The sequence below is a fragment of the Mastigoproctus giganteus genome, chromosome 11 (assembly GCF_048544385.1).
Source record: "Mastigoproctus giganteus isolate SK-2022 chromosome 11, ASM4854438v1, whole genome shotgun sequence".
Taxonomy (NCBI): domain Eukaryota; kingdom Metazoa; phylum Arthropoda; class Arachnida; order Uropygi; family Thelyphonidae; genus Mastigoproctus; species Mastigoproctus giganteus.
The window spans coordinates 109650660-109677012 of NC_143585.1; the positions used below are offsets into that span (position 1 = coordinate 109650660).

The window sequence follows — 26353 nt, forward strand, 5'->3', positions numbered from 1 at the left end:
TGGTTAAAATATAAGGAATGCGGTGTGAAGTGAAGAAATGTTTAATTATACAACACATGAAAAAATTCTCAGCCTTAGGATTGGGTTGGGTACGCTAGCTGGCGAATCTTTTGAAAATTAATTTCAAATCTGTACTTGGGAAATAAATAATGCAAGGACTGTTGATTCTCGACAACACTGCCTGCTGTAACTTCAACTCTAGTCACTCAGTTTATTACTTATTATTTTAACAGTCCCTGGACATACCCAAATCCAGGTATTTATAGAAGTGCGTGTTCACGGGTCAATTTGCATATACCCGCACTTAAAAAAAATAAATAAAAATAAATAAAGTAAGCATCGAGGTTCTTGAAAGGCCCAAAGACGGGTAATGCCCCTGGTAAGATTGTTAAAAGGGCGTCAATATGAGGAAAGACTTCGATTATAGGTCATAGAGCTTGACTTGACTGACGTCTATAAAGCTTACAGAGGAGAAAGTAAAATGAAAGAAGGCGAAATTATCACTGTTATGAAGGATCTTGGAACGAGGGTCCGTAAATTCAAATTACGGGATAGAAATAAAGACTGGATTATATGAAGTTTTCTTTTAGTCAGCGAGTTATTAATTGCTGGAATAAGTTGCCTCCATAAGAGGTTGAGGCTGACAGCTCGGGGACAAATGTCAGCTGGATAGTAACCTACATTAGGAGGAACTCACATAGGTAGTTTATTTTGTATATATGTATGAGGTTAATGAATTATAATTAATAGCACAGAAAAGATAAAGATTTATATATTGTTTCTTTCTATTTTTTCTATGTTATGAATTGTAATTCGTTTAACTTCATACTATTACATTAATTTTTATTTAACTCGCTGCTCCTTATACAAAAAGTAATTGATTTATTAATTAAAAATTGTTTATGCTATATTATTTTACTACTCCCCCACCCCCCCTCTCGGCTATAGCTGCTTAGCGCTCCTTGGAGCCCGGGTACCATGCCTTCTACATATTCGCCATATTTTCAAAGCCGTTCCACGCGTTAACCATACTTTTGTTTTCGTAAAAAAAATTTAAAAAGCCCTTCTAGGGCTTTTTAAATCTTTGCCTACCTCACCCCCACGGTTCTTTACACTGAGGCAGGAGCACTGGTGTTTCACTGTACTAAACCGTAACTTTTCAACCTCCTGAACCCATAAAAAATTCTTATACTATAAAACAGTAATTTCTATATACAGTATAAATCACCGTTCGCCTAGTACCATCAGCAACTCAACCTTTACCATATGGTGTTAGATAATATACTTTACCCCATGGCAATGTTAGTTTATCCCTTTGTAGTATCCTCCAATATACTCGATATTTCATATGATTTCATTTGGACGATATATCCAAGGATTATTAACACGCCCAACAGAGGAGCTTATAGGTAAAGGATTCAGTTGTCATTATGTAGTCCGACTTCGTTAAAATTCTGTGCTCACAGTTCAAAAAGATTGTAGTGACCCATTTTCCCATTTGTATAGGTGTATTACTATTTTAAATTTATTGTTAGTTATTAGTGTTTTAACGATATCGCAGTCCAGAAGACTTAAGATCTACAAAAGGATTCCGCGGCCAAAAAAAAAAAAAAAAAAAAAGCTTGAAAAATCTTGTTTTGGAGTTCCATTAGGACATCCGGATTGATACACGATGTATCGTACAGCCCTCCGGAACTTCGAAAAAAAATCTATTCCTCTTCACTAGATTCCATTAAATCCCTTCACTAACATGCATCTTTACATACTTGCAAATCACTTTGGTTCTTGCTTCACAATTAAACTGCAGTGCACTATTATGATTCCTTCTTCCTCCACACCATACTTATGAGCAATTTAAACCATCTTCTTTAAGTGCCATCTGCCAATAGGTGTTTCAAAAGAAGAAAAATTCTCTTTCAAGAATTCTACCTATGTTTTCTTATATAATGACTTGGAGGAGGTCATCAAGGTCTGCAGTATGCTACTCACTGGCCACCATTCTTTCAATTACTGAGCTTTGCCATACTTTTCCACGTCCACCATTATGTCTCCGTGCCGAGATCGTTGTGCACGTGTCAACGTCTTAGCAACAGAACAATATCTACTGTAGAGTTAGCAAAACACTTTGCGCTGCAATTACATGCTGCGTGAAACTGCCGTGAAAATGAAGACTCTCCTGATGGAATTCTTCCCGAGTCATATACTGTAGTCCCAAATAGTCCCCACAAGTGCATCGATGAGCCTTGTAATGATCTGAGGACAAGTTTCTTTATGATGGCTATTAATTATTGATTTGTATATGGTCTGCTGCTTAATAATGAGTGAACATCGGTCTTACGAGAATATCTGTTCTTGTAAGGGATATAAATCTGGCAAATGTCCCATGGTTGCTGGGAATAGACAAAGTAAGAAAAACCTTTCACATTTTTCCCCCTTAAGACTCCTTTTTGCAAGTGGTGATTATAAAATGTTTATATTACTGGTTCTCAAAGCGAAGAGTACAAAGAATCGGTTAGGGCTCTATACGTTGACTGAGCGAAATAGTCTAGAATCCAGATCCTGTCCATGACCAAAGAACTAAGATTTTTCTCGCTTGTGGAGTAACAATTTACTATAGGAAATCCCAGTTTATTTGCTCCACAAAATTGACATCAGGAATTCAGAATATACACAATTTTCAGTTATCCTTTGAGTTAATGTTAAAAACCTAACGGAAGATTCAGGAAATGGAGAATTTTCTGTAAAGGTATTAGAGGGAAATTTATCAATAAGCTTGAAAAAAAATTACACGAAAATTATGCATGATGTTGAATACTCTTGGAAAGTAGGGGATATGATTTTCTTCAATTCTGGAATTGGTCCTTGAATAATACAAATTCTTGTGGCTACTTAATTGTTGGAGAAAGAAAAAAGCTACCTTGTTTGGTAGCATAGCTCTAGAACTTGTTTAGTGCTAGAACAACACAGAGCTCTAGTTTAACCAAAAAGCCCATTCTTTATGAGAACAATATTGTACAATATTTTAAGAAAATATTCATATGGTGAAAACTAAACTCAATAAAGTTCAGAAAGCAATAAAAAGGATACAAAAATTATCCAAATTGGAATTTTATAAAGAAGAAATGGGATCAGTGTCTAAATTATAAAACAAAAAATTAATGGGCTATGAAATTAGGCAGTGATGCGACCAGCCTAATTACACAGTCCATTAACCAGTGTCCTTCCGCTCAATTTTCCATATTTAGAAGCCATAATAATTTCATATCTTTTAAAAAATACTAATAAAAAGAAGTTCACAATACTTCGTCAACATAAGAATATATTTTTAAATAAAATATTAAATTATTTATTCATAAATATGTTTATTTTGGTAAGAAATATTTGGAAATTTTTCAAAATGTGTATTTTGGAATCCACTGTAAAGTATTTTTGGTAATATTTCGTTTTAACAATAAATAACTTTATAATAATGTTTGATTAATTAAAATTGAAGTAAATTCTTCCACCGATAATAGTTGTTTAAGACTGATTTCACAATGTTCTTAAAAATAGCTTTAAAAAAGGAAATAATTTGATAGATAATGCACTAGAGTATAAATATTGGCGAATCTAGAGCGAGCTTAAAAAAAATCCTTAAATCGGATGAAGTGTTTTTAAACACTTCTTGAGGATTCCTAGTTAAAAAAAAATTGTTAAATTGTGGGTTCTCTTTTTAAAAGCTTTTTGCATTCTGTATCTACATTTTAAAATCCACTTTGTACGCATTAATTTTGCTGTTCAGTGCATTGGCCTCATTTCAGGAGAGGGTTTGATGCCTCTGACTTTTGAGACCGAACTGGCATCCGCTGAAAACAGCATATAGGACAGGCCCGTGTGAATAAATTAAGTATTCTTATATATTTACCAGAAACACCTTGACACTAGTTAAAGCTAAAAATATTCGCGAAAGGGATGGATGCCAGGCTATCCAGTTAAGCAGTCAGCTTTTTTGCAAATTAATTTCTGCCACTTCCTGAGCAGTACTTTTCGCGACTGCGTACTCGTGCTGGGTGTACATGTTGTTTCTTTTAGCCTGAGACGGTGGTTTGCTCTGAATTTCCTCCAGCTAACAAACAACCCACATATACGTTTCGATCACTAAAAAACTTTCTACTCCAATTCGTTTTTAATGCATTTTTTAAGTAAGAACTTAGTTATGTGTGGAGCGGTGAGAGGATTGCTTATGTTTATGTCAATTTGGTTGGTGCTTCACTTCAGTGATAAAGACAAAATCCTTTGGGAAAATCTCCGCAAACTCACATGCTTGTCTGCACAAAAGTGCGGTGACTTCTGCCCTTTACTTATGGGCATGATATCAGGAGATGTAAGAAACCGTCTGGGTCTTACTGAAAACCAAACAGAATGTCAGTCACTGAGCAACTACCTGATATTCGTTGACTTTTCTCAATTAAATCGAAGTGACATAAATCTCTTAAATTATCTAATACCAGTTGAAAATGATTTGAGTGCTGTATGATGTCAGCAAGAGAAACGTTTGGTATATATCATGATACATTTCAATGGATAATAAGTAAACACGGATGCCCACATTGCGATCGCTAGATCCTAAGCTACTTAAAAAAAAGCCTATGGTTAACTGCTGCTCTGATATATGGGCTAGAAGAAAGATTTTTATAATGTATAACTCCTCTAGCTGTATTGAATGCAAACCAAATTTAATTTAATGTCTCGAGTAAGCAGTAAATCTGTAAGCATGCGACGTGACTTTTTAATCCGATTCTGTCTAAATGGAAGCATTCGTGTATAAGTGAGTAAATGTCGCTTCTGAATTATCTCTGTGTAGAAGGATTTTAAGCCAACTAGCCGCTTTCTTCTTATTTTTCTTTTTTAAGATATGATGGTAGCCATCGACCTCATCACCAATAAAGCGCACATGTCTTTTTTGTGGATGACAGGAATCCCGATAATTCTAGATTTTTCAAAAAAGGGAAGGGGGGTGTGAAAAAAGTAGTTAGTTAAAGTTAATGGCCAATACAGGTGCAGCGTGTCACGGGCATCCCAGTCAGTGATCTCAATGCAAGATGGATGCAGTTCACAACATTAGGACGGGAGGCCCTCGAACGGTTTCTATCCGCTTTTCTCTCTTCACCTGGTTTCAGACACCACCTGTTTAGCACCGGAATACACCTGCCCACGTGTCCATGCACTTGCGTTGTTCCTACCGTGCCAATCATTCACGCATTTCGTGACTCACGACCAGCGGATGTGGTATCTCCCCGTGCTGTACAGCCGCATGGAATCTGTGTCTGCACGTGACACAGGTCGAGTGTGAATATGGGCAATTAGACTGCAGCGTTCACGTTCTTCAACGAGTATTCCCCTCCTAACATGTGCACTATGCCAGAATCCTTCCATTCCTGATGGAAAAAAATCGTGGATCAGGAAAGCACAGAACTAAAACATTCTATACACACTTCCTTGTCCATTAAACTTGTTATTAATCCTTGTAGCTTAAATCAGAAAACAGATCACCCTAACCCACTTCACCAAAATTTCTTTCCTCCACTCTTCGATCCAAGAGTATGGAAATTTTCAAATACATTTTATTCTCCTCACTCACATATCTTAAGATTTTATTGAGTTCATGCGAATACGTTTGAGAAACTTCATTGGTGAATCCTAAGAATGTTTGGGAGAACTCAGTTGCAATCCACGATGGTGGAGTCTCCCTCTGAGAATTCCTATTTCATTTTCCTCTTCATAAAATCCAAATTCACTTTCAAAATTCACATAATTTAGACACAAATGGAAGTTCTCTAAAGGATATTTTGTTTTAAGTGTGCGTTGTGATCAGAGACGTCTCTAAAATTTTACATTAAACAGAAAAAATATTGTCAAAAAGGCAGTCTGATGCAATTTTATCCACTACAGCGCTAATTACCTTACAGCGCTACCTTCAGAATGATGCTAGCTGTCGCAAACATGTTCTGATTAACGTTTTCAAAAATTACGAATACAGTAATGAATTTAATTTCCAACTTCGTTATTTTTGCTATTATCTTCAGCAACTAGAACGAAAAAAAAAAATTGAGAGAGAGAGGTTTTCTTTGATCGGATGATACAATAACCTTCTGATCTAAGGGCCGCATACAAATGGATCTTGGAGGCCTGATGAAAACCAGAGGAATCTGCTCGTTCAGCAGCAGCAACGGAATGTTAATGCCATTCTGTTCCTGTGAACTCTTCTGCTTCAAGATTCATCGCACTCATCATTAATCAGCTTTGTCCATCTGTCTTTCGGAGAGGAAAGAGGCACGATGACGTCACGCTCATTACCTCCTGGCTGATAGATGTGCACGCTTACGTCACTCCACCGAATCAGTTACAGGGTTGAGAAGCCTCGCTGGATGTTCTATTTGTTTCTTTATTCTCCCCTCCCCATTCTGGACAAGCCTACCATTTTGAACGCTAGGAAGGGGAACCGATGATGAATGAGGTCACTTTGTAACCTTTCACATCTCTGCTTACCTTTGACCTTTCACTTCTAAGTCACGAAAATTTTTCTTAAGCACGACCGCCAAAATGTAAATTGATGGACAGGGTATTAAGAGTAGAAAAAAAAAATCGTAGAAGGCCCAACGAATGGCTACTTCGTTTATTTTTTATTAACAAGAGCGTCACGTTTAATATCAAAGCATCATTTGGAACATTAAACCTTTTTATGCTTATATTGCTAATGTAGTGCCTTTCCACGACTTTTATTCGTTGTAATGTACGGGTGGTCTCTCCACTGCTTTTAGTGGTGAGCATTTGTTAAATCGGTGTGATGATCACTTCAAACATTTACTACATCGTTTCTAAGAAGAGACATACTGTATTATGGGAACGGGTAAGACGTACTTGTGGTGTGTTCTAATACAATTTATCGCAATAAATCCTTCCCTTTCAAATCAAATTAATATTTTATTATTGTAACTTCCATAAACCTCCAATAAATCAAGGTGTTTGCAGGAGTGGGTCCTTCAGATGCTGTCAAACAACTCTTTGTGTCTTCAGAAAAAAAAAGTATTTCAGAGAATAAGGCTGCCAGAAGCAGCCTCCTTTGAATGATTGCTCAGGACTTTGTAAGACTTGCCTTGTCATACACGGGTTGATGTCGAATGAAGGTTCAATATAACTTGGTAAAGTAACTGTCTATACTCTGAGGTCGCATTTTTCTGTGTGAGATTGTTATAGCCTTTTAGCTGTGGTATTAAGAGAAAAAAAATGTTAGAAGACCCACCAGATGGCTCACGTTTTTCTTAAATTTAATTTTTACTGAATGCCCTTGTAATGAAGTCAACACCATCTTCAATTTGTATGGGAACAGAGTTTGGAAATTGGGACTATTAGATCGACAGCTCAAAAAAGTACGCCCCTTTTCATGTATAGCAGACAAGCACAGCATTGTGGTGTAAATCTGAAACCAGAATATTTAATTAAACTGATGCCATTACCTTATATACGAGTATGGTATTTCCTGCGTTGAAATCTTCATTTTGTTTCTCATTCACTGTGAACTCAATTAAATATTTAGAATGCCATTAGTGACAAAGAGATTATCCAAGCCTTTGAAACTTCCTTCCCAACATTTCGTCACGGAATGAACGCAATAAGTAACACTTATTCCTTATTACATTGAGCATTATCAGAAACCCAACGTGTATTTATAGTCTTCTCTCAGATAAGCCTGCAAGTACTTTAAAATTCGCTACTATCATTAAATACTGTGTATAAAAAGATTCTTGTGTACTGAATGGACTCTGTGCTTTTTCATTATTATTTATAAGTCGGGGATAGCACTACAGTTGAGAATTTCTTTACACATCCAGCAGTTATTACAAACTGTCGATTATCCGCTTTTTTGTCGTTAGAATAAACATGTCCATATTCTATCCCGAGTTCTGTAATTTTTAAAGGAGAAGGAGTTAGCACTTTCACGATGGAAAAATAAATAAATAAAGCGTACCACAACCGACATATTTCACGCAGCGTATTCAGCTTTAGAAAGCATCTTTTCATGTGAATATTCCAAGGGAATAGCAACTGAAACACTTTGATTAGTGTAATTAATTCATAAGTCGTCGTATTTTATTCGTCAAAAATATCTGGATGGAATTAACCATCAGTCATCCGATGTTCTCCATTCAAGGAAGTGGACTTTTCCAACGAAGTCCACAAGCTCTTCGTGGAAGAACCTTGAATTTGGAGGAGGGGGAAACCAATATCCAGTGGCAGGATCTAATGGAATAAAGATAAAAGAAAGTTGATCGATGCAATCTCAAAATTCAAGAACCGTTAGACCGTTTTCCAGTTGAGAGCGCAAATGGAGCACCATGTTCAGAACCATTAGAATATACATAAGAAAATATGAAGTGGTTTTAGAGTGACATTGATAATTTTATTAAGTTTGTCAGAAATTAAAATTTTGCTGATGTTGAAGGAATGATACTACTGTCAACACAGTTTGTGTGAGGGCGTTTTAATGTTACACACGGGAACGTTATCATGGAGTACAGCTTGCTGAGTGCGTCGGATCAGACGGAGTGATCAGTACACTCTCGCAGTTTATCTTCAAAATCCCAAGTTGGATGACGCAAAAATTCAGGAATCGTATCCTCAATAAGTAACGAAACTGAAATATATAAATTAAGAATGCGTTGGCAGAATGGCAGAGTAATTAATATGATGTTCTGTTTATACTCAGGCTCGAGCAGATAAGTCGAGAATTTCACAACTAATGATTTTGACAAGAACACAACCATTAATCGTATTTAGCAGCGACGTGAACGAGAAGCACAGTCAACTCAAACGCGTATGCTACTGCCTTTCCGCACTGACCACAAGGTTTCGTTGTTCCATGTTTTATTATCGAATAAAAAACTTTATTGTTATTTAAGTAAAATTATTATTTTAATTTGAAATATTTTTCTTATCATTTTCAGGATCAGTGTAGCAGTTTTAATCGAAAGTAGCTTATATATGTTTCTAAAAAAACCGTCAAAATTTGTTAATTCATGTAGTTAAAGTTAATTAAAGTTAGTAATATCGGTGAGAGATAATCAAATATGCAAAATGAATTGAGTTGTACATAATTAGATGATTACAGAATTAATTTGTCACTAAGCAAACACAGTTTTAAAAAGTCAGAAAATTAATTAGAATGTGCCAGGCAGGAGGTTACAGATTAAAGTAGGAATAGCGAGTGTTTTCAGAGAAACGAATGTCATTTAAATATTGATTTGTTTGATATAATATGATGAAATACAACTCAGTTGTTGGCTAGCGGTTTTGGCGAGAGGAAGAGAGAAAATATTCGAGTTGTTTATTGAGTACAACTGGACAGACAGGATGACACCTCAGAATTTCAAGTATCTGTACAATTTCAATCTTTTATTACTCGCATTACGTTTAAAACAATTGAAATATATACAGTCAGAAAGATATATATTTCAACAAAGTTTCAATTTAGTGCCTAGGTTGTAGCCTACTGCGCATTCTGCCCCTATGTAAAGTTGCATTGCTCAGTATTATGAAATGGCATCGGAACCAGAGAAAGCGTTTTGTGTCTGAGATAATAGAAAATTCAAATTCGTAGGATATAAAGAAATAAATTCTCTCTCTACAACCAAGGATGAATCACATAGAATCAGAGGAGCTTACAAAATAGAAGTTCAGAATATTACTGCATTTGCGGTAATATTCTTGTACTACTTAAGGTTTTTTTTTTTTTTTTTTTCATTAAATAACGACTGTAGTGAATAGTAGTTAGATGCCAGTAGACAATTATGCACATCTCGTGTTCCTGCACTGGCTATAGCACGTCTCATTTTAGATGCGCTCGAGATTTTATTAAATGAAATTCATTTTCCGTTATTATGCTCGTAGAAATGAAAGTAAACAGCTAACTTTGCGTTAAGTAATTAATTACTCATAACTGATAAAAACAATATGAGTGTGTTTTCATTTCACTGCAATACTTCACAACAAAATATCCACTGTACGTTTTATACAAGATTTGAATAAAAAGAAATAAAGCACTACAATTTCTATGATTAACAGAATAAACAAATAGCAATAATTTATTATTTATATATTTAATAAATAAACAACAAAAAAAGTAAACTGTACAAAGTGAAGTCATTTTAGCATGCGCAGTGCTCGAACCGAGAATTTTCTCTTCTGTACATTGACCATATTGCCTGTTCATTCCTCCAATTAGTGCACTGCACAATTTCCAGCATTTGTGCGATTTTAGTTTAAATTTTGATGACTCGATGAAGAATTTTTTTTCACTTTGTCGTATGAGCCGAATAAATATTCCACGAAACTACCGTTCACTTAAGTGTGGTTGTTACATATCAACAGACATATTTATGATAATGGCACTTTATGCATTTGCTCAGGCTCCTGAAAGTGCTGCTACTAATTTTTTTGTTTTTTTTTATATAAGATTTCGCACACTGTTTTATATATTTCAGTTATTTACTGACAAATCCTCATTACACAGGTAAATACAAATTCTCCAATCTAAAGAGATGCGGTGCTTTCATTCTTCCATTTCCCCCCCGTATCCATAATGAATAGGAAGGGAGAATGAAACCACGCATATGCTGCTAATCTTCCGTGCAATCCAATAATAACAGATCCTCTTTACACCCATACATTTAAGTTCACCGGTAAAATTTAAATCTTTTTTCCATGTACTGGACAAGTAAAACACTATATTTTCTTCTGTTGCAACATTCAAAAATACAGAAAGTCTGGTAGACGGAGTTAAAACAAAAAATACTGTTCTGTGCAAGTAATTAGAATTCCTGGATTGACAAATGAAAATGCTTAACTCATTTTAAAACAGTTGTCTGCTTTTCTTCAACAATAAATGTCACTCAAGTGATCCGAGAACTACCAACTTGTACTTCATAACGAAGTACTATGACGTCACCCAGACACTTAGTGCAGGTCGAGTGAACACAGCTGCTATTGTGAACGTCTGAATGCAGACAAGTGTCCGGTGGTTAGTCTGCATCCAAATAAATAAGACGTCTTACCTGAATCAGTGTATTAAATAATGACTTCTCGAACAAAAGCAACCGAATGTTGATAGTGTAATGGAAGAAAGATTCAACAGACAAGAAATAATGAGGTGGTGGTCAGGGTTTATCTGTATGGAGGTTACTGACGATCCTCTCTCTTTGACAAGAATCAGTCGACGTCGTCTGATCTTCGTGGGGCTTTCATTTATTCTCGGTTCTCACGTTAACAGACCGTTACTGCTCAATCAGCTCCGGTCTGGGTGGCCAAAGCTGCAACCAAAATCAATAGCGCCTCTGGTTGAACACTGTCCAAACATACGTGCACGTAGGTCACGAGGGATGGGAGAATGGGGAGTTGGGAAGGGAAAGCAGAGTAAATGAAGGGTATTAAAAATTCCGGTCTCTACTTACAGCCTCTCCATGGCAACCAGATCTCGAAAGGCTCCCTTCTCGATCGCTCGAATCTCGTTGTCCATCAACTGCCTGAGGGGGAAAAGAGACAGATATGTTATCACCATCGGCACGTGCCCCAGCGTTCCTACACACTTCACAATTTCACCCTCTTCCCATTCTATTCCCCTTACTTTGTTCCAACCCCTATTTCTACCCTCTTTCCTCGTCCCAATCGATGTCACGCCTTATTGATGAGGGCAACGCTGACACGTCACATGTGCGTCAACAGGGTCACAACAACGGACTCTCTGCCGTTCTTTGTTGTCCCTTTGCCAAAGTTATAAACGCGATCAAAGCGTTCGCGTAGTGTCAGCTCAACACAAGGCGGCTTCATCATTTCAATTGTCAACTGCTATTTCTGTTCTTTATCATTAAACCCAGTCCACAAGCAGTAAAGAAAGCTGGGGCAGTCACAATTGTACTACTGCTAATTACCATTTAATTGGGCTAATTGTTAAATTATTACAGCGATAATTATTCTACAAATCATTACAATCACATTTCCATAAACATCAAACTACCCCGTTAATATCGATGCAATATGTTAATAAACTGTATTCTAAATTCAAACGTCTTATAATTTAATTAAAAATTTCAACATACAAAAATTCACACACATAAAAATCAATTAAATATTTTTTGTAAAAATATGTTAAAAATCAATATTTTTAATAACTAATTCTTCAATGGTTACCTGATTTGTTTCCAATACCGTACAAGTGAAGCATTGCTATCAACTTTACCAGATGATATCAACTTCACTGTTGTACTAACCTTCACCAATGCATATAATTGGGAAAGGCCCATTAAGTCACAAGCCCAAAAAGTCACAAGCGCTATGATGATTACAGAATAAAGCGCAAGGGGTCGGTCAAAAAGCAGTGCCTATTTGGTTATAAACAAGTTTTCTGTATACAATAATAATAACAGAAGAATAAAATGAGAAAATAACAATAAAAGTAGGCCAGGAAAATTAAGCGAATATTATTATGCATAAATTAAACAACTATACAATTTGTACAAATTATAAAGTCCTCTAATCAGTTTATCTGTACATAGTCGTTTGTAGAACTATGTATAGATAAACTGAAATAAATAGAAACCTAATAAACAGGAGAAACATTAATTAAATATCAGTCGCATTTAATTAAATCAATACAAAGTGAGAAAAACAGAAGCTGTTTGCAACGAAGAAGCCTCTTGCATTTTTTTAATTTTTTTTATGAACGCCCCGAACACGAGACGTATTAGAACCCTATAGTAATTAGTACCCTACATGGGCTGAATGTAGAGAACTCAGTTATTTTAATGCGAAGAAGCAGTATTTGTAATGTGATTATGCCAAGAGAGATTAGAGGTCTGGGTAATCCCCAATAAAGATTTATGATTCTGCCGAGAAATCAGTGTCGTTGAAGATAAGCACAGGAGAAGAATCCTTTTTGAGACAGGACCGAGTTTTAGAATAATTGAAATCAACTAAGTTATCTTTTCTCACTGGAGAATTACTTAGAGATTAGCACTCAAGGAATTGGTAGCGGATATTTGTGAAGTTGAAGCTGTTTGTGCAGGGCAAGGTTTCTCAAACTGGAAGGTGGAATGCAATGTGCTATCATCAACAAAACTAGGGATAGGATTTCCGGTCAACAGAAGAAGCTCATTAATATACTAGAAGAAAAGAGTGGGTGAAAGAACAGAACCTTGGAGAACAGCAGAATTAGTTGTTGTTGTTGTTGTGGGAGTTTAAAGGCGCATAAGCTACTATGGCTATAATGCGCCTCAGCAGAATTAGTGGAGAAGTTAGAAGACAGAGAGCCATCTACCATCACCCACAGTGAGCGATCAGGGAGAAAACTAGATAACCAATTACAAAAAACAGTTGGCAAACCATAAGATGGAAGCTTGTTTAGAAGACCTTTATGCCAAACACGATCGAAAGCCTTTTGAGATGTCAAGAGCAACTGCTTGTGTTTCACCGAACTTTTCCATTGAATTTGTGTTTTGTTACCCATAGGTGGGTAACATAAGTCAGAATATCGCCAGTGGAGCGACACTGACGGAATCCATACTGACTTTCGTTAACTAGATGGAAGGTTTCTAGGCAGTTTAAGATTGGCGGTTAATTGATTTCTCCCTTACTTTAGAAAGAGTAGAAGTAAGTGCAATAGGACGATAATTGGATGGGAGGGATTTGTCACCCATTTGAGGAACTGGCTGGATATCAGCAAAAATTTTCCAAGCAGAAGGCAAAACATCGTTGGAATAAGAAAGTAAAAAAATGCGACATAGAGCAAAAGTAAGCTCAGGAGCACAGATTTTGAGAACAAGTAGAGAAATACTATCGGGACCTAGAGCTTACGTTAGTTCACACCAGGGGTCACCTAGTAAACTAGGTGTCGTATTCAAGACTTGCACATGGGAGTTATACCCAGGGTTTCTTACAGTTCCACCATCGTGAAGGTGCAAGCGATAATTTGAAAACTTGATGGCATCTGCGAGGTGGATAAAACTATTGCCTGTCTCAAATCAGAAATTTTCTGCACTGAGAACCGTGCAATATGTCGTCATCCGCTATTATGGTGCAGTGTAATTGGGATTCCTACCAGACATTTTCGATTGTCTGTTGAGGCTCTATTTACTTCATTAATTTAGGCATGTCACTCTTCGTTAATGATGTCACTCTTCTGTAAAAACCTTGGCTAAACTCGTTTTTTTCCGGATGACACTCGCTGGACATATCCGAAATCGTCAATCACGCGCTGCAGAAGGAAGGATATTCGTATTTTCAGCCAGACCGATAAGACAACCTCCGGCATCTAAAAGGTCTGCAGAGGATATTTCCCGCTAATATCACCAGCTTCTTTGGCATACTGAGAAAGGAGAACGACATCCTTTGCTCTGATAAAGCTTAAGAATGAACATCCTCCAAAATTTGTACTAATTTATTCAGTGATAAACTCTCAAAAGAAATTAGTTAACTGCAATCCAGTTAGCCCAGTGATGGATTTGTGTAAATAAGATGAGCTCTAGGCTTGGGCATCCCTGTCATTTATGTATCCTCGAAGTTTTTTCTTGTAGTTTTTGTCATTTATTTGTACATTCTCCCATTTTATGAACTATTAAGGTTAATTCTGAGAAGGAATTTTTCTAGTATCACGTGCTGGTCTTTTTATTTATTTTAAAACCACTAACATAGCTAGTATTCTCTTTCCACAGGCATTATCATTATTTGGTCAAAATAACAGTAGTGCCATTTTTAGAATCTTCAGTATACAGTCTGACCAAAATTCTGAACCCATATCTCTTCCAGTGGCCAGTTATAATTATTATACCTTCTTTGGCAAACTTAGCATTTACATCAAGTGTTCCATTTTCAAAAAGTTGTTAATTGTATTAATGGGGTAATAGACAACTGATAAAGAGTTTGCATCATCTGAGGTGCGATTAATATGCCAAACAGTCCAGATATAAAATGAATCGAAGAAGCAACTCTTGCTGTTTTTCCTACGGATGAACTTATTCTTAAGTGTCCAGCGTGGAAGGCATCTCTCTAATGCCAAATTGAATAATACCTTCGCAAGAAGAGAGATAGTAAAAACTTCGTACACTAGGAAGTTACCACAACATGTCCTCTTGGTATCTGTAATAAAGATCTAATAATAACAAATCCACAAAAACGAAATTCTTTCCTGTTCTAAACACAGATGTCAAGCTTTTTTTTTTTTTTTGAGTTGATATCGAAGTTTAAGAACTTCGAGAAAAAAAAAATTTAGCAGTGAATACATTCTACCAAGGCTTTCAGCAACAAATCTCTGAAGTTTCGTGTTTCAATCTATCGTACAAGATTTTTACACTCCGACAGTCATTACGTTTAATACCAACCTTGTATAAAAAGCAAGAGCAGTTAAACTCATCACGCAATACAGATTGCCTATAATCTAAATCTTTTTGTCCCTTAGTTGATTAAATTCACTGCAATAATTCAGACCAAGAGGGTTTTTGGTAGGAGGATTATTTTGAAAAGCTCACAACACTGGAATTTAAAGAATAATTTTCTACCTATGTATCATAGGAAGAGCAAATACAAATTCCCCAGGGTAAGAATTACTATGGATTTTGAACACATGATGGCAAAATAACGTTGTAGAGAAATAATCTTTTGAAATAGACTATACTTGTGCACAAACGTTAAGGTATAAATGGTAAAATTAAGGACAAAAATACAACAGTTTCTAAAATGACAAATCAATGACATTTGGTATGGATACGCATGATATGACCAAACAGAACTATGCAAGGAAATATGGATTAATACATATCATTATTGAAATATGAAAATAATGATGTCATTACTAAGCAAATTAGATAGTGCGTAAGTGAAAATGAGTATCCAGCAGAGGAGGTTGTTGACCTTAACAGGAAATACATTTGCCTCAAATAGACAAGCAACATTCAAACCTGGCTCTCAGGCTGTTAATGATAGTATCCAAGGGTTCTGGTCGTATTGAAGCCCACGCTTCCGCGAAAACAGTTCCTAACTCTTTCAGGTTCTGAGAGAAATTGTCAGAGTCCGTCAATATTTTTTACGATTCGAAATTTGTCTCCGGGGAACATCCCTGCATACTCAATGGGAATCAGATCTGTAAACTTGGAGAATAACTCCATCCGGAAATATCCTCATTCGAAATTTCTCCACCATTCGCAATATACCGAGGGTGGGGGAGGATTTCGTCCATCAGAAGAAACCTAAGGCCTACCACCACTAGATATAGGGCTGAAGGATTTCTTCCCTAAATTTTATCAGCAATCAGTTCCTCTCTCAAAGATGTGCAGCTCTGTAAGCGCATTGCACATCATTATGCCTCTAAGATCATCAGACATATCCCTGTCTGTAGAAGATCCCCTTCCCTAATATGTATGGGTTTGCATTAAGGGACCCCTCTCCATCTTCTCTGAGATGAAGATGCGTTGAAAATCGGGATGGTACAATAAATCTGGACTCATCTGAGAACGTAATGTGAAATCATCCATTACATAACGAAACAGGCCTACGCGCTCTGGATTCATTGAGGAATTTATTGTAGCTTAAACACAGAGCGTACAGATAAAGCAGAAATATGAGCTTTCGGCTATATGGTAGCCTTCGTCAGAATTAAAATACATGAATGGCAGTTGGAATGAAGATGTGCACTGCCAGGTGCGTGAGACGCGAGGTTTAATTGTTTGTTGACGTCTGTGGCTGTGACGCATGATGACGTGGCCAGCGCTTGTCCAATGACAGAACTACTGACTCTGTGATCGGGTTGACTTGGTAACCACTGTTCCTGTTTAAGGATTTATCCGAAGATTTTATATTTAATGATTCTAACCAGGTACGCTTTAGGTAATGGTGGGATCTGTCTACCACCACGACATCGCGGTGTGGGTCGATGTCGTGGTGGGTTGTCCAGACATGTTCGGCGATAGCTGAGTGTTCTATATCCGCTAAACGGATCGCTCTTTTGTGCTCCGAGAGACGTTTCTCGAGTCGACGTCCAGTCTCTCCAAAGTAGCAGCTAGTGCAGTCACGGCAAGAGATGCGGTAGACTAAACCGCTCTGCAGAAGGGTGGGGACAGGTGTTTTCACGTTGGAAATGAAAGAACGCAGTTTCCTGCCTGGGAGCTGGATGCACTTTATTCCGTGCGTTCTCAGGATTCTGCCGATCTGTTGTGACAGGTTGGGGTAGTATGGGATGAATGCCCTTGTGGATGGCTCGTCACTGTTGGTGTTGTAGCTGGTCGTCACGATGTCACGTGTCTGTAGATCACACCTGTCGAGGACGTCAATGGGGTAGCCACACCTCGTAAGGTCTACTTTGACCCTAGTGACCTCTTTGCGTCTTTCATCAGCGGAGCTGGAGTGTGTCCAGGCGCGAGTAAGCAAGGTTCGGGCCGTGGAGAGGAGGTGGCCTCGCGCGTGTGCTGACCGGAAGTTGGTAAACTGGCCAGCACACAAGGGCTTACGATAAACTGTAGTCCTCAGGTATGTGCCTTCACGTCGGACAAGTGTGTCTAAGTATGGTAAAGAGTTGTTCGACTCCAGCTCAATCGTGAATTTTATGAAGGGCGATAGTGAGTTGAGGTATGATAGAAGTCGCTGACCTGAGTCTCTAGGGATGACCACGAACACATCGTCAACATAGCGACACCAAAAGGCGATGTGATCAGGTGCGTGTGCAAACGCACGTCCCTCTAACTCCTCCATCACGATGTTTGCTGTGACTGAGCTGACCGGGGAACCCATGGCCGTGCCATGTATCTGCTGGTAGACTGAGTCATTAAATATGACCGCACCCCCTGTTAAGCACAGTCTGAGGGCGGTGGAAATGTCATCGGGTGTGAGACCAGTTCTTTCGTTGAGGGTTCTATCATTGTCCAAGAGTTGTTTTGCACAAGAAATGGCAAGTTCCACAGGGATGGAGGTAAAGAGCGATATGACGTCGAACGATGCCATAACTTGATTCTGCGAGATGGATACAGTGCGAATCCTCTTTATGAATTCAACACCGTTGGAAACGGTGTGGGCGGTCTTGCCAACCAGAGGAGAAAGAAGTCTCGAGACAAATTTAGACAGCTCGTAAGTCGGTGATCCACAGCAGGATACAATTGGTCTCAGTGGTGTGTCTTCTTTGTGCACTTTCGGTAGGCCGTAAAACCGTGGGATCTGACATCCGGAAGCACGGAGGTGATTACGGGTTGACTGTGTGATCTTCCCTTGTTTCAGCCAACTGTTGACGAGGATATTCACCTCTGATTCCCATCGTTCTAAAGACGAAGGCTACCATATAGCCGAAAGCTCATATTTCTGCTTTATCTGTACGCTCTGTGTTTAAGCTACAATAAATTCCTCAATGAATCCAGAGCGCGTAGGCCTGTTTCGTTATGTTCGTACTATTCTTGGCCAACCAGCATACGACATGGTCGTGAGACTACAGAAAGATTTTATCTTCATAGCCGTAGTAGACAACACCTGAGGTTTGCGCATAGGTGCAAAGCTAACGAGATTATACCGAAAGGGTTTCGCTACAAACAACCGTTTTCTAATGAGCGCATGAGACGTGCCTGTCGGAACTTCGGCCTCAAAACCCTACGTATATGGATCGGCTGCCTCCATCATGACATACAACGTGCTTCAGCGAGCAAGGCAACCCTACTAGCCGACCTTAAGACTCTGATTCCCGATCCCGTTTACACCGATGTGGTCAACACTTTATGTCACCAGGCCATCAGAGAATCAGATCTTTATTGTACCCGAGAGAAACGTAAGTTTTGTAATTTGATTAATGAATCCCGTCAATTGCGCAGCCAATGTAATACCCCTCTCACTAATTCCACGGACTTCGTATTGAACCTAAGCAGCAAACAGTTATCTGCGGACCAAGTAAACTTATTGACTCTTGGCATGACGTTTGCCGTTCTTCCTAAGCACCCGCCGATCACCGACATCGCCTTAGGTGTGGAAGCCAGCTTATCACGCCTCCCAGAAGATGTAGCCAACACAATCCGCTTGAAGACTGCAGCAGTTCTACACCGTGCTCGCCCCGTCTCTTCTAACCTCAACCGTACACAGTTCTCTGCCCTCAAGGCATTGAAACAGGATTCGTCCATCGTCATTCTACCGGCAGACAAAGGCCGCCGTACGGTTGTAATGGATCACACTGATTACATGGCGAAAGCGCTACTACTTTTACGGGATACTACTGTATACAAACCCCTGACCATCAACCCCAACAGAGTTTTAGAACGATGGGAATCAGAGGTGAATATCCTCGTCAACAGTTGGCTGAAACAAGGGAAGATCACACAGTCAACCCGTAATCACCTCCGTGCTTCCGGATGTCAGATCCCACGGTTTTACGGCCTACCGAAAGTGCACAAAGAAGACACACCACTGAGACCAATTGTATCCTGCTGTGGATCACCGACTTACGAGCTGTCTAAATTTGTCTCGAGACTTCTTTCTCCTCTGGTTGGCAAGACCGCCCACACCGTTTCCAACGGTGTTGAATTCATAAAGAGGATTCGCACTGTATCCATCTCGCAGAATCAAGTTATGGCATCGTTCGACGTCATATCGCTCTTTACCTCCATCCCTGTGGAACTTGCCATTTCTTGTGCAAAACAACTCTTGGACAATGATAGAACCCTCAACGAAAGAACTGGTCTCACACCCGATGACATTTCCACCGCCCTCAGACTGTGCTTAACAGGGGGTGCGATCATATTTAATGACTCAGTCTACCAGCAGATACATGGCACGGCCATGGGTTCCCCGGTCAGATCAGTCACAGCAAACATCGTGATGGAGGAGTTAGAGGGACGTGCGTTTGCACACGCACCTGATCACATCGCCTTTTGGTGTCGCTATGTTGACGATGTGTTCGTGGTCATCCCTAGAGACTCAGGTCAGCGACTTCTATCATACCTCAACTCACTATCGCCCTTCATAAAATTCACGATTGAGCTGGAGTCGAACAACTCTTTACCATACTTAGACACACTTGTCCGACGTGAAGGCACATACCTGAGGACTACAGTTTATCGTAAGCCCATGTGTGCTGGCCAGTTTACCAACTTCCGGTCAGCACACGCGCGAGGCCACCTCCTCTCCACGGCCCGAACCTTGCTTACTCGCGCCTGGACACACTCCAGCTCCGCTGATGAAAGACGCAAAGAGGTCACTAGGGTCAAAGTAGACCTTACGAGGTGTGGCTACCCCATTGACGTCCTCGACAGGTGTGATCTACAGACACGTGACATCGTGACGACCAGCTACAACACCAACAGTGACGAGCCATCCACAAGGGCATTCATCCCATACTACCCCAACCTGTCACAACAGATCGGCAGAATCCTGAGAACGCACGGAATAAAGTGCATCCAGCTCCCAGGCAGGAAACTGCGTTCTTTCATTTCCAACGTGAAAACACCTGTCCCCACCCTTCTGCAGAGCGGTTTAGTCTACCGCATCTCTTGCCGTGACTGCACTAGCTGCTACTTTGGAGAGACTGGACGTCGACTCGAGAAACGTCTCTCGGAGCACAAAAGAGCGATCCGTTTAGCGGATATAGAACACTCAGCTATCGCCGAACATGTCTGGACAACCCACCACGACATCGACCCACACCGCGATGTCGTGGTGGTAGACAGATCCCACCATTACCTAAAGCGTACCTGGTTGGAATCATTAAATATAAAATCTTCGGATAAATCCTTAAACAGGAACAGTGGTTACCAAGTCAACCCGATCACAGAGTCAGTAGTTCTGTCATTGGACAAGCGCTGGCCACGTCATCATGCGTCACAGCCACAGACGTCAACAAACAATTAAACCTCGCGTCTCACGCACCTGGCAGTGCACATCTTCATTCCAACTGCCATTCATGTATTTTAATTCTGACGAAGGCTACCATATAGCCGAAAGCTCATATTTCTGCTTTATCTGTACGCTCTGTGTTTAAGCTACAATAAATTCCTCATCCATTACACTTGGATCCGATTGACATGTTCTCGACACTAGTCGGTAGAGGTTCTTCTTTACTATCAAGTGAGAGGAACAAAAATCAAAGATCTTCAGGCTCTCTCCCACAGTTTGATACAATTCAGAGGGAGACATTTCCGCTCCGATGTGGCAGCAAATTCTGAAGATTTGCTAGTCGCTATGCTGAAATCTCTTGTGATACATGGAAGTTGGGAACAGATATCGCAGATCTGTTGGTGTTATGACCTCTGGCCAGTTTTGTATGTCTCCTGAAACAATATCCACAATCGGATATCACATTTGGGTAAACATTCAGAACCCTTGCTACCTCCACCTGTAACTGTCTCACTTTTCCGACTACTCTCCACCGCATTGAATTACTCATACGGTATCTCGCCGCCATTGTATCATGAAAAATGTACTTTGCTGCTGAATTTTACGGCACAAGAGCAACATAAAGGACATTCTATAATGATGTGTTTCACACAGTTAAGCATTGGAGTAAATCAGAAGAATTTAGCACGTGAGAGTTTAGTGCGTTACTTGAGATCTTTTTATCATTCATTCTTAGGGTATTCCAAATGTACTTGAGTAAAGTGATTGTGGTGTTTTTCCCTCTGCTGTACATCTTGGACTGCACTAATTGAGTCGTATATATGTGCGATAGAGGTTTATTATAAATGTCGGTTAAAGCTATTTTGATCGCATAAAGTTCAGAAGTATAACTACTACATTCAGTTGGACTGTTTCTAGCCATGGTTATCTTGGGAAAAACCGCAGCTGTGCCAACGCTTTTAACAGATTTGGGTTATCTGTGCAAATTTGAGGTATGTTGGGCTAATAGGGCAGCATGCAGTTGTTGAATGTTTTGTTGGAGGTGAATATATTCCCCCTTCTCAATATAGTAGTGAAAAGTGACATGGTGGAATACGATACGTCTTGGGGATAACTGCTTTAATATTAGGGTGTTACTGAAAAGAAGATAACTTGCCAATCAGCTAGTAAGCCTTCAAGACATACCGCTGTGAGTTGATTTATGGATGGGCAACCTCTAAAAATATTTTCCAATTTTGAAAAGAAGAGTGCTCTGTAAGTTCGATGATTTGGTTGCTCTTTTAACTTCTTAGCATAGTTTTAGAGGGGGGGTGTTTGTTTATGCAGTTGTAGTGAAGATTCGTTAGTTGCAGTATATAAACTTTGATTCATTTCCTATAACTCCATCGCTCCTACACCCGTAGTATCACAAGTTCCGAGATTATTCCCTCCTACTTTGGCATAGGAGTTCATTAACCATCCTATATAAGAACAAGAAAAAAAAAAACCACTTTGGACTCTGTAGATAGCTGTTCACAATCCTTTCGCCTCGAGGGAAAAAAAACACTGAAATGTCTTTGTTTTATTGAAAAAGAGAATATTGGTTAAACCGGTGATTCCTAAATGGCCATGTGGAAAGATTAAAAGTAGCAGCAAAACAAAAAAGGGCCAATCATGTTGTTAGCTCTTATGATGCATTAAGCAGTTATTTTTGTAGGGTGCAGAAATTTCTGAGCCCCGTATTCAAAGGTGTGTGCGTGTTCACAAAACCGTTAAGCTGAAAATGAACGTCATTATTCATTATTAATTTTCAACAGAAATCTTTCCTTTCGTTGCACAAACCAAAAACTGAGTTAATATATGTTATCTGACTCCGATGATTTTGGAGTTTAATTTTTAAGCAATCTGGATTTTGAATGGACAAGATGGATATTCTTTCTTAAAATTCGAGAAATTGCAATGAACTTTTGGGAATGCGTAATTCTGCTCACATCGTCAGTTTGACGTTGTGGAACACGTTCAAAACTTTTTCCTGAACCATCTGAGTTGAAAACTTCAGCTTGTTCAAAGACACTCACAGATTGTGGTACGTTTCGGAAGAGATTGTGGTACGAGCCGTTCCCGAACGAAATTTGAAGATATACCGTGGAATAGCAGAACGTGTGTTGAATTTCAATTTAAGAGCGTTTATGAACATTTAAATTGGTCTTTGCATTTATTTCACAATATTACATCAAATCGTGCCACTTTTTTTTTGTTTGCTTTTAAATTCCTTCTTTCTAATTTTATTCATAACTTTGCTTCTTACTGGTAAAATAGTCAGATGTGGGTGTCTTATGGGGGTGTAATTAACTTATATTTTCCGACTCCAAATTACAACGTCTCGACTCAGGTCCACACCAAGATAATAACGAGCCCAAAATTACTCAACATTACTAAATGTCTAGAAGCAGCCACTGCAATTCCTTGGAATGCACTTGAGCAATGTAATAATCAACTTGCCTTAGACCTTTTAACTCGCTGGCTCATCACAATTTCTAATTATGCAGCCTCAAAGAAAATAAGGATCTCTGAACGTACGAGAGGATGGTGGACTCCTGAGCTGAGTAACAGTTTTAAGCTTAAACAGGAATTGTACAAACAGTGGAAAATGACAGGACTAGCTCCGGACCGAATTGCGTACTCCAAAGGACGAGCAAGCTTCAACCGCCTCAAGTCTCAAGCCATAAAACATCACATTGAAACCACACTTCATAAGGGCTGTCCATCATACCGACAGAAATACTGTGAACTCCCTCCACAGTTTGATCCTGAAAGGTGGATGGACTTTATTGCACGAGTTCAGCAAAACCAACTTGAGCCCAGTGATATTCCCATGTCTGATGATGATGTGCCCAGAGATGCACTTGAAACCATTCAATTAACAAGGCAAGCCCTTTTATCTGCGATTAATAAGTTGCCTGCAACTGGTACAGCGGGAATCGACAAAGTACCACAATTTATCATTAAATGTTTGAGCCCATTTCTAAGTGATCCCCTCCTAATAATTTTCAACAGCATATTAAAAGGAGAATTTTTCCCTCCAATATGGAATTTATATTCTGTTAGGCCACTCCCAAAAGTTTCCCAGCCAACTGAAGCCAGGCACTTTAGACCCATCTCTCGTTCCTCGTGTCTATTGAAATTACTTGAAAAAACAGTACTGAAAACACTTACCACGCACATTCTCCCGCACAGGCCCCAGCAAATTCATTATTCGTTGCAAAACAGATCAACAGTTAGTAACCTGATTATGACTACTAATGCAATCCTTGGATCATTTGAGGAGAAAGAAGAAATGGCAATCACATATCTTGATTTACAAGCTGCGTTCGATAGTGTTCACATCCCAGCCTTGCTCAAACTCCTTCGAAATTACTATCACATCACAGGCCCAGTATTGAAGTTTCTGACATCCTTTCTTCAGAATAGAATCATCCAAATGTACATAGGAAAACAAAGGTATACTAGACAAATACATGCAGGCGTTCCACAAGGAGGAGTCCTGTCCGGAATTCTTTTCACTGCTATCATCTACCCACTAATACACAATAGAACAGATATGATATCATATGCAGATGATTTAAAGATCTTCACAAAAATAAATTTGACCGATGAAGCCAAAAACGCCACAGTAACCATCAACAAGACCTTATCAGAAGTACAGCAGTACCTCAAGAATTTTGACCTGCAAGTGAACCCTGAGAAATCTGCCATCATGGTATTCTCTCTTAAACCCATACCAACCATAATTCAGCCTGCGATTGACGGAGTCCCGATCCCCTGCGTTGAAAAGCAAAGAGATCTGGGTGTAATCTTCGACAGAAAATTACGATTCCATCACCATATAGAAGAACTCTGTGCTAAATTCAACAAGAAACGGTGGGTTGCCAAGCAGCACTTGCTACACATTCACAACAGAAACCTGATAAAAATGTATATCAGGATGATGATTTTTGGAAGTGTACTGTATGGAGTAGAGTTGTGGGGCTCAGCTGCAGACACCACAATTAAACCATTAAAAGCCGCTGAATACTGGCTCCTGAAGTGGGCAACCTGGAAGTGTCATCTCCCACCACAGCAGCGCACAACACCGATGGCCAACGCGCTGAATTTAACCAGGTTTTCAGCATTAATGCACGAGAGAAGACTCATCTTCACCGTAAAAATGATTGCCGGGAGAGTCTCAGCACCCAACGTTTGGGACACCGTGTGCTGGCGAATTCCCCAACCAGGTCTCCGCTCCACTCCCAAGCTTCTTGCTCTTCCTTCGAGACTACATTTGAAAGATCGGTTCCTCCCTTATCAGAAGCTCCACCTGGTTCAATCCCTGGATGCTGACTTATTTAAAATCATAGATGATAAAAAGTATAGACGGATCATCCTAGATCTGCACGTGGTCTCCAGAACTACCAACTGATCTCAGATCGTTATGGCGGGGCAAGAGACTCTCAGAAAACTGGACTTGAGGAAAAGCTTTTGTTATCACAATTTGTTATTTTTGTTATTTTGTATTAGTTTTCCTTTCAAGTCAATGTTATCTGCTATGAGTACTTTTTTTTTTTTTTTTTTATATAATTTGCTTATAATTAATCTTTACAATTCCTTTATTATCTCTGCCGTTTGTTAACCCCTGGCATGGTGCCGTGAAGGGTATTGTATGGTCGTGGTACCTGCGTGTACCGGTGAACTGTACAATAAAGATCTTATTTATTAGGAATCTTCTGTTTATTGGCATGTCCACAGAGGTTAAAGGGGTTTACAAGGGTTCGCAACTAATTAATTTATTAGCCACGTGCGCGCAAACCACTGCACTCCGGCGCTGACCACTCAACGACAAGAATTATATTAATTTTGTGAAATCATCCAAGCAGCGCATGTCTCGTAGTACGTATGTAAGTATTATATAAGTTCCTCTCATAACAGCATCTGTTCAAGTATCCTATGGAAGAAGTACAAGACTTAAATGCAAATACCAAGAAGCTCAAGATTTATTTTATTCTGATTCACTATAATTATTCGATTTTATAGGATATCAATAATTTAAATGATACGACTTTTGTTAAAAATTAGGCTGTATCAATATATAATGATTTTTAAAAAATGTTTTATTTAGTTCCATGTTTTAATTTCATTCATGAAATTTATAATTTGGTTTCAAGTTCTATTTAACTATCTTTCTCTTCTATTGAGCAATGGAGAGATTTATCGGCAGATCATTCAAATTTATTTATTGAAAAAAGAATTTTTATTTATTTTTTCTTTACAATATCAACTCTCTTGATATTTTAATGAAATTAAGCCACAGCTGGATTTCTTTAAAATGAAACAGGCTGGACAGCATACTGGTTTCGCCACCTTCTTTATAATAGTCGTAATACTACTCTAATTTTCCCTCTAAGGCATACAAAACTTGTCATATTTTTCTTTTTTTATTTCTTTTTTTTTCCCCTGG

The 26353-nt window shown here is 38.9% G+C and overlaps 1 protein-coding gene across 4 annotated transcripts in view; it reads right to left on the reverse strand.

The window, feature by feature from the left end:
- Nucleotides 1-26353, reverse strand: part of LOC150078344 (protein slit-like) — a 715724-nt gene that overhangs the window by 451046 nt on the left and 238325 nt on the right. For all 4 annotated transcript variants that reach the window (XM_090385081.1, XM_090385080.1, XM_090385079.1 and 1 more), the window contains exon 3: nt 11487-11558. In XM_090385081.1, the coding sequence (XP_090241207.1) occupies nt 11487-11558 (72 nt within the window). The remainder of the gene's footprint in view (nt 1-11486; nt 11559-26353) is intronic.